We start from the raw sequence: 9649 nt of genomic DNA on the forward strand, positions 1-9649 counted from the left end.
ACATTGTATATTATATACCTCTATACTTGAGCACATAACGGCTAGGCTGACACTCCAGTGCAGTGCTGAGGGACTGCTGCACTGTCGGAGGTGCCCTCTTTCGGATGAGACATTAAACCGAGGCCCTGTCTGCTCTCTCAGGTGGACGTAAAAGATCCCATGGCACTATTTCGAAGAAGAGCAGGGGAGTTATCCCCGGTGTCCTGGCCAATATTTATCCCTCAACCAACATAACAAAAACAGATTATCTGGTCATTATCACATTGCTGTTTGTGGGAGCTTGCTGTGCGCAAATTGACTGCTGCGTTTCCTACATTACGACAGTGACTACACTCCAAAAGTACTTCATTGGCTGTAAAGCGCTTTGAGACATCCGGTGGTTGTGAAAGGTGCTATATAAATGCAAGTCTTTCTTTCTTCTTTCTTTCTATATGACCATTTCTCAGTCGACTCTTTCCAGGCTGAAAAGCCTAAGTTTCTCCAGCCTTTCCTCAAAACTCAACCTTCTGATGCTAGGGTTCAGTCTTATGACAATTCGCTGAAATACCACCAGGGATTAAATCTCTCCCTTGTGTCTCTGGACACAGAACTCACGATGCGATCTGACCAAATCACTATAGAACTTGACCACAACTTGCTCCAACTTGCAATCTAATGTTTCGGCTATATAGTTCAGTATTCCGATTTCTTTGCCGATTGCTGCTCCATAATGATTATCGATTCCATTGTTTTACATAGTGCTGGTGTAGCATTAATAGGTCGACGGTTGTTTGGGTCTGTTTTTTCACCCGTAATGAAAATGGGTACCATGTTCTCCTGTTTGGAATTTGGCAGGACTTTCCCAGTGTTCATCGACTCTTTCATAATGGTCCCAGTGTCTCACAAATCTCAGCTCTCTGATACTTGGGAATAAATACAATTCATCCCTTGGGATTTACTTGTTTTCAGCTTTTTTAGCTTCTCTAGGATTTCCATCCCATTTATGTAAAGGTTGTTGATTTTATACAGTTTACTGTTATTTAGGAAGGGATTGTTACTCAAGTCTACCTTAGTAAATGTTTAAAAGAAGTAATCATTTTGTATTTTAAAAAATTCGTTTATGGGAATTGGGCGTCGTTGGCAAGGCCAGCATTTATTGTCCATCCCTAATTACCCTTGAGAAGGTGGTGGTGAGCCCTTCTTGAACCGCTGCAGTCCGTGTGGTGAAGGTACCCCCACAGTGCTGTTAGGGAGTTCCAGGATTTTGATCCAGCGACAATGAAGGATCAACAACATACTTCCAAGTCAGGATGGTGTGTGACTTGGAGGGGAACTTGGAGGTGGTGGTGTTCCCATGCACCTGCTGCCCTTGTCCTTCTAGGTGGAATAGGTCGCGGGTTTGGGATGTGCTGCTGAAGGAGCCTAGGCGAGTTGCTGCAGTGCATCTTGTAGATGGTACACGCTGCAGCCACGGTACGCCAGTGGTGGAGGGAGTAAATGTTTAAGGTGATGGATGGGGTGCCAATCAAGCGGGCTGCTTTGTCTTGGATGGTGTCGAGCTTCTTGAGTGTTGTTGGAGCTGTACTCATCCAGGAAAGTGGAGAGTATTCCATCACACTCCTTACTGGTGCCTTGTAGATGGTGGAAAGGCTTTGGGGAGTCAGGATGTGAGACACTCACCGTAGAATACCCAGTCTCTGGCCTGCTTTTGTAGCCACAGTATTTACTATATTATACTCATTTTCACTCTTGACTCCATTAGTGTTACCTAGGGTTGTGAATAGGTAGAAAGTTTCCGGTAAATTTCCGGAAATTTTCCATGGGAAGTTTAGCTTGGGAATTTTGCCCAAAAAAGCACATGCTAGCATAATATTTTTTTTTGTATTTCTTTCATTTTTTTTCACAGGTCCTCTCTTAAAATTACAAACAGGTGGAATCTTAATTATTAAGGAATTTCTTAATCAATATATGTTTATCTTCTTACTTGGCTTGTTTTAATAATTATAAGTTTTGTGTGTGACTATGAACAAATGTGTCCTGATTGGGTGGATGAGCGATTAGCTCCCTCTATTGGTGATGTAGCGTCGTGCGTGCACAGGTCATGCTTCCATCACATGGAGCATCAGGAAAAATTTACTCACCCTGTTGCAATCGTGCTGATCGACCGCAGTTCGACACAGAGACAAATGCCCTTTATTTCTCTGCATAGAACAATGCCACGTTTCTGGAGAACAGATCAACAGCGCTTACAGTGTGATTTCTACCCTCTCACGCCACCTCAATCTGGACGTGGGCAAAGTTCTGGGAAGTCTGGCAAAGTTCTCTACCAACCAAGGTCTTTGGAATGGGGATGGGATATGGGAATCATGCAAGCATATCAGTGTACATACCTGGTGGAAGGGACTTTGTGCATCTGAGGCCCTGTCACCCATTGCATCGGTGATACTCCAAATCCCACCTTCATCAGCGGCCTCTGAACGAAACTGGTCACTTTTTGGGAATACGCATACAAAGGTGTGCAACAGGCTGACTAACAAGAGAGTGGAGAAACTGGTGGCTATCCGGGCGAACCTACAACTTATTGAGCCAGATACAGAAGTGTCCACCACACAGCTAGACAGTGACACAGAGGAGGAAATGGACACGTCAGAGCCAGAGAATCAGGAGGAGCAATGATGAGTAGAAGACTCAAAGGGACAAAATAAGGACAAATTACAGGCTAAATAAGCTGACGCTCTTATTTTATTTTAGATGGGTCTTTTTTGTGGGGGGTTCAATAAAGTTCAAAATTATAACCTAAATAAAGTTTTGAAAGCCTGTTTTTAATTGTATGGAACAGTATGTCTATTTTGATGACAAAGATAATATAAGGGTCAGAGACAAAAACCATCAGTGTGCAAAAAAACTCAAAATTCCTGTAAATTCCCAAAAATTCCCATGGAAAGTTTCCTCTTTTAAAAATTCCCAGAATTTTGCAACCCTAGTGTTACCTTGCCCAAATGGCCATTCTTCAGCTGTCAACCTGGATAGAGAATGGTGGGCAACTATTCTACTATGGAGAGCATCACCATTATCTTTCTCAGCTGACATCCACGCATGTGCACTTTCTAGTAGAGGCCACTGGTTAGTGATTGGAAAGAAGAATCTTGGATGATATTTCTCTTCAGCTCTGAGGCCAATTATAGTTCTTTGATTGAGAACAGCTAACTCATCACAAAACCAAAATCAAACTGAGATGTTCTGGTCTGTATGCCTTAGTGCAATACCAGGTTTCACCCTTACACAGGTGGCCATCAGAGTGCTATATCATTATTTGAAGACATCATTGCAATGGGAACTCTATTTGAAGGATAAACTTTGCAAGACCAATTTATATTTAAGATGGCAAACTGCGTTTATACAGAATGTCTGTATGTTGCATTTTGTTTTGATTTTCAAATTAAAAAATGAAGGTCTCTGGTTTCAATATATTTGATATGCTTAGAATTTATGGGAGTTCATACAATAAAATAATATTCATCATAATGTTGTAAATCTTTCCACTGATAAGGATTTTAAATAAAACATCTTCAGTAGATTAAATTCAGTACGTGAGGTGTATGTTCCATTGAAAGTGTATTGAAAACTCCTATGTCAACATCTTGCTATGATAACACAATAGCAAAATACTGCGGATGCTGGAAATCTGAAATAACTACAGAAAATACTGGAAACACTCAGCAGGTCAGGCAGCGTCTGTGGAGAGAGTCTGATTATAAAAGTGTTCACAATGTGATATAAGTCTGATTATAAAAGTGTTCACATTTACTTGCAGTACATCTTACACCTTTAGCTGTTGCTGTAATATTTCATTTTGATGACAAAGGAGACCTGTCTCTGACTGTCACATAATGGCTGTGACAAAAGAGCTGCTTTTTTAGTGTCAGCTGTGGCTCAGTTGGTAGCACATTCGCCTCTGAGTCAGAAGGTTGTGGGTTCAAGTCCCACTCCAGGAACTTGAGCACACAAAGCTAGGCTGATACTCCAGTGCAGTGCTGAGGGAGTGCTGCACTGTCGGAGGTGTCGTTAAACCGAGGCCCCGTCTGCTTTCTCAGCTGGAGGTAAAAGATCCCATGGCACTGTTTCGAAGAAGAGGAGGGGCGTTATCCCCGGTGCCCTGGCCAATATTTATCTCTCAACCAACATAACAAAAACATTATCTGGTCATTACCACATTGCTGTTTGTGGGAGTTTGCTGTGTGCAAATTGCTGCCGCGTTTCCCACATTACAACAGTGACTACACTCCAAAAGTACTTCATTGGCTGTAAAGCGCTTTGAGACGTCCGGTGGTAATGAAAGGTGCTATATAAATGCAAGTCGTCTTTCTTATAGTGAGAGTTGATGGTTACATGCTTTCAGTCTATATGGAGTTGCAGGCTCTGATTACTGGGTGGCGCTGTGGTGTGAATTTGTTAACATTCTCAGCTCCACAGCCATTTTGCTTTTTTTCTAAGCTTGCAGAATCTCGGCATGAAACCTTTTGCTGGAGCTTTTAACTTCAAATTTTTTACTCAAAAAAAATAGCTTATTTGAAAATATTTAATGTTATTGTATAAAATTACACAGTTGCAACGGTTGTCAGAGCATACCATTCCGCCTCCCTAACTTCTCTTTTTTGCTCAATCACGAATCTCCCTTTATGCTTTTGGGCCTCTCCTGAGACTAGCCCCATAAATATTGGCCCAGAAATTCGGGTCGGAGGCTTCCCGCGGGTGTAAGCCTCCGACCTGCACTTAACTAGCGCGCCGGCCATTGTGCTGTGGGCCCGCGTGGGATTCCGATCCTGGGCCTGCTCCAACTGCCGGCGCGCAGTGCTTGCGTATCCCAGGGGCGCAGTTAGTTCGAAGCGTCCCCTGGGATCATGTGGGCCTGGAGAGCCAATGGTAGCAGGTAATCTGTATTCATAGATTTGACAGGAAGACCTGTCAAATCTATGAATACAATTCAGCCCCAAAACATAACTAAAACTTCAAATAAATTTAAAAAAAATCACATTTTTAAAATAACTAAATTACATAAAATAACTTTTAAACAATAATTTAAATTTTTGAAAAAATTAATTACAGTTTCTAACGGGGCTAAAAATAAACTTAACCTTTCTTTAAAGTATTTAAAAATAATAAACCTGTGGAAAAAATGTTTTAATTTTACTTAATTCACCACTTACCTTGTTAAAAGCAGGCCTTGCGACTGCTTTTTAAAAGCGTAGCTCCTGGAGACTTACCCTCTTGGAGAATCCTGCAAAAAAAACGGAAATTCCAGGCGTACGCGCTGCCTCTCCGGCGCACGCATTCGACCTGTGAACCCCTTCCTTTAAGGGAACGGAAGTTCCGGTTTCCTGCACATGCGCAGTGCATGCACGAAACCGGCACTTTCGTTGGGCCTACTCGTGAGTACCCAGCGCGTACTCACTCGTGGGGACCCGAAGTTCTGGCCCAATATTATGTCTGCTGCATCCTGTTTCACTTCTGCCAAATATCTCCCTCTGAGGTGTGTGTGTCTCTCTCTCTCTCTCTCTCCTGCTCACGCCACCCAGTTAACATGTGGCCTGGGCTTTCCACCTGCTCTGTTCATGGATCCCACCACCAGCATGCTGTGCTCCACTCTGTGGTCACTGAAGCATATTATATAACGAGAGTTGCCAAATGCCCGTAGTTTGCAACTTAAACCCTCTCTTCCTTCAGTCTCCCTCCCTCAACTCCCATTCTTCTCCATTTCTCCCATTCAGTCCCTCCTAGCTCCCCTCTCACTTTCCTGCATATTTTCACCAATCCCCCTTTCTCACTCTTCCCGTTCTGCCCCTCATTTTCTGCTCCTCTTGCCCATTCTTCCCAGTGTCTCCCTATTCTCCCCTGAGTTCCTGCTCTCCCTCATTTCACCCTCGCTGCCCTTCCCATCCATCCTTCTTCCTTTTCTTTCTCCCTCCTCCTGCCTCTCATATACCCCTTCTCCTCTACTTTTCCCCCTCCCACCCACTCTTACCTGTCCTTTCTGGCCTCTGTCATCACAGGCTTCCCTTGTTCTGGTCCTGGTTCAGTTAACCCTGTTTGACCTGCAGTGTACTTGGTCATGACTCCCAGTGTGCACCGTTACCAGAGATTGTTTTTTTTAAAAATAAATCTGTTCATACTTGATCCAGGTACAAAAGCAAATATAAAACAGGATCTTCCTTGGAAAAACCAGTCAAAGATACTTGTCCAAAAATTGAATGGAAAGCTCAGGTTTTTTTTTATTGCTGAGGAACATAGATATAGAGCACCACCAGGGTTGAAAGGTGATGCCTGGCTTGGGTCTTAGGAGTTAGTTATTTATGATGATCACATTAGAAAAGTAGGGAAACCTGAGGATTGTGGAGCTGAAGTTCGGTGAGGGTTCAAACTCCAAGAGGACCTTGTAGTATATGGTTGTGTGTTATATATAACAGTGTTTATACTCTTATGCGACTTACATCAGGAGATTTTAAAATGTCTCAAGCACCTAATTTATTTATTTTTCCTTCTCCCACAGGTAGCATTTTTGAAACTGGATTGATGATGATCGTTACCAGAGGGGAGAAGTGCTTGGATTGGGAAAGACTACAGACTTTCCCACTGTGAATCAATTTAGAGGATAATAAAGAAAATCGGCTTAGAAAAGCACTGTTAAAAATCTTTGAATCTGATACAACAAGCCAACTGAACACACTTAATGAGAGAACTGTGATCTCAACAGTCATGACTCACCAAGATAAAATGTAGATTTCGGCTTTACGCCAGGATGATCAGAAATCCATAAATCTTACTGGAATAAATCCCTGCAGTTTTGATGATAGCAGTTGGAAGTGTATCATCACAGCCTGAAACCTAGTAAAGCTGATTATTTAGGAATGTTTCTTGTATAAAACATATACTATATATATTGTATTAACAGGGAGAGTGCTGTAAAACTGCATGATATGGTATTAGCTGATGCTGTAATCATTTTAGCTCAAATGTCGCCATCAACCTTTCAACCCTGTCACATCACTTCATCCTCGCAGGCATATAACTTGGAAAACAAGCGTTAAAATTTAGTAAATTTATAATTTAATAAATTAGCAGCATGATAGGAAGTTAGAGGTTTCAATTGACAAATCTGGAAGTTATCCAAATTTTCCCAGTGTCCAGTTTATAGAACAAATGGCCGGAATTTTCCAGAGAGTCAGTGGGTGGGCTCGGTAGCGGGTCGGGTGGGAAATGTGATTTTTTTGACCGGGTCAGGAACCTGCTGTCATCCCGCCGCAACGCACCTTTCCCAATGGTGCGCCTGTGATCTTGGTTTGGACTCGACCCGCAGAAGTGGGCAACCCAATAAAAGCAATTATTGGCTTGTTGACAGACCCTTAATAATGGTTTTAACCTTACCGTTTAACTTTAACTGCTCGCCCACGGGGTCCACGCTGGTCATGCACCACGTCTGTTAACCTGAGGCGGGAGTTGAATGGCCATTGAATCAGCTGATAAGTTGACAGCTTGAAATGTACTATAAAAGCTCCCACTTCACAGCTGTTCACTTTCCAAGCTAAGAAGCTGTTGCTTACTCTATTTGGAAGACAGATTGAGCTTTATGCAGGCTGCAAGTGTTTGGAGCAAACTCTCCATCCAGTGTCACGTCATTGGAACAATCTCACCATTGACAGATTGCTTCTGTCATCTCAACTTCACCTGCCATCTGTTACATCAGCATAGGTGCCATTTATACTGTTCTACCTTGGTCCTCAGAATCTGACCAGGATCAGCCCCAACACCAGGCACACCAGCAGCACCAACAAGAACAACTTCTCCGCAATCAACTGAAGCTGCACAGGACAGAGGGCATCAGCACCCGACCACATTGCTGCCCGGAAGGCCAGAGATGGCCTCACCATGGCCACATTTATTTCACTTGATGGTGTACACCCTGGCTGCCACATGATACGCCAGGTTAGCACCACCCCACACCCACACCAACACCATAAAGCATCCCTACAATGTCCAAGCCATTCCTTTCACACTCCTCACCATTGCGTGGGGTACCGTTATGTCTCACCATTCACTGCAACTCACTAAGCCACTTCCAAAGGTGCACACAAATCTGTCCAAGAATGCAAAGTGTGGAAAATAAAGATTTCAGTGTTTGACAGCATATTAACAGAAACTGTACATGAACATTGCAGTATGAACAAGCTAGAATCATTTTGAGGCATGAAAGACAATGGCACAAAACGGACTTTTTAACTTCACAGACTTAATAATTGAGACTGTCAGTCGTACAGGCTAAAGGGAATTAAGGGCCCGTAATTTGCGGTCAGCGGCAAAGTGAAGGCGCTCGCTGCTGACCTAGAAGAAAGCTGCCCACAGAGATCTCACGATCACTGTGGTGAAAACTTTAGGTTTCTTGGTGTGTAACGCTGTGAAATGGGGATTCCAAGTGTAGTACAGCAGTGACGTCATGAAACTGTCTAAGCAGCCAATCACATTGAAGAATTCTCACAGACAGCAAACCAGGAAATGAAAAGCACTGATTATCTGCACTTTTTAAAAATGTTATATAGATCAAAACAAAGATTGGGACATACACATGGGGTTAAGGTAGAAGCCGAAATATCATGAACAAACTTCTTTTAAATATTGTAATTTTTATCATAATGGAGAAATTTGACATTTCACAAACATAAGAATTCATTTTTCAGGGCCAGAACAGTTGTTTAGCAGTCAATGCACTGTTAAAACTTCAGTTACACCTTTTCCAACAAAGCTTAATATTTAATGGAGTATTTAACAGTGATATTAGCACGGAAAACCTCAAGTTTTCATCAATTGAAAAGCACTGATTATTGGTGTTTCGGAGCACTGAATGACTGACTGCAGCTTCAGGATTTCTGCGTTTAGATGCGCATGCGCTAAATCCTGAAGTTACAGTCAGTTTCAGAGGGGTTCACCGTCATTACGCGCCACAAAATCCGGGCCAATTGTCCTGTTGCGAGTAATTGTGCAAGATTTGTTCATAGGAAAATCTAAACTTCAGAATCTGTTCTACATAGTGCAGTGTAGCAATGTCTGCATGTCCAATCCTGGCGAATACCACAGGCTGGGAAAGAGTAAACGATAAAAGTATTCCTTTCAATACCAATTCTTAAAAGTGAGCTGTTATGAATAACTATGATTCACAGTCTTTTTGTTTTATTCTCTTGATTTTAGTTGAATATTTCTGTTTATATGATGCGTTAATGACTTCATTGTGTGTTGGGGGGGATTGTGAATTTACATCAGTAAAGTTGTTTATCCATCAATTTTGATCTTTTACATGTGCCAGTTATTTCACCACCCTTGCACTCGAGCCTTTAAGGGCTTACATAGATACATAGATACATAGAAGATAGGAGCAGGAGTAGGCCATTCGGCCCTTCGTGCCTGCTCCGCCATTTAATGAGATCATGGCTGATCCTTTAATTCAGTATCCCGTCCCCGCCTTCTCTCCGTAACCCTTAACCCCTTTTGCCCGTAGAAATATATCTAATTCCCTCTTAAATATATTTAATGAGCTGGCGTACACTGCCCTCTGTGGCAATGAGTTCCACAGGTTCACCACTCTCTGAGTGAAGAAATTCCCCCTCATCTCTGTCCTAAATGG

At 42.5% G+C, this 9649-nt stretch overlaps 1 protein-coding gene across 2 annotated transcripts in view; it reads left to right on the plus strand.

Moving 5' to 3' along the window:
* The window catches only part of ube3d (ubiquitin protein ligase E3D), a 182129-nt gene extending 172821 nt beyond the window's left edge, over positions 1 to 9308 (plus strand). For both annotated transcript variants that reach the window (XM_085997668.1, XM_085997669.1), the window contains one exon: positions 6527 to 9308. In XM_085997668.1, the coding sequence (XP_085853794.1) occupies positions 6527 to 6550 (24 nt within the window). In that variant the 3' untranslated portion in view covers positions 6551 to 9308. The remainder of the gene's footprint in view (positions 1 to 6526) is intronic.
* The last annotated feature ends 341 nt before the right edge of the window (positions 9309 to 9649 follow it).

The sequence above is a fragment of the Somniosus microcephalus genome, chromosome 9, assembly GCF_052327205.1.
Source record: "Somniosus microcephalus isolate GS21.2 chromosome 9, FLI_Smic_1.0, whole genome shotgun sequence".
In the NCBI taxonomy this organism is placed as follows: domain Eukaryota; kingdom Metazoa; phylum Chordata; class Chondrichthyes; order Squaliformes; family Somniosidae; genus Somniosus; species Somniosus microcephalus.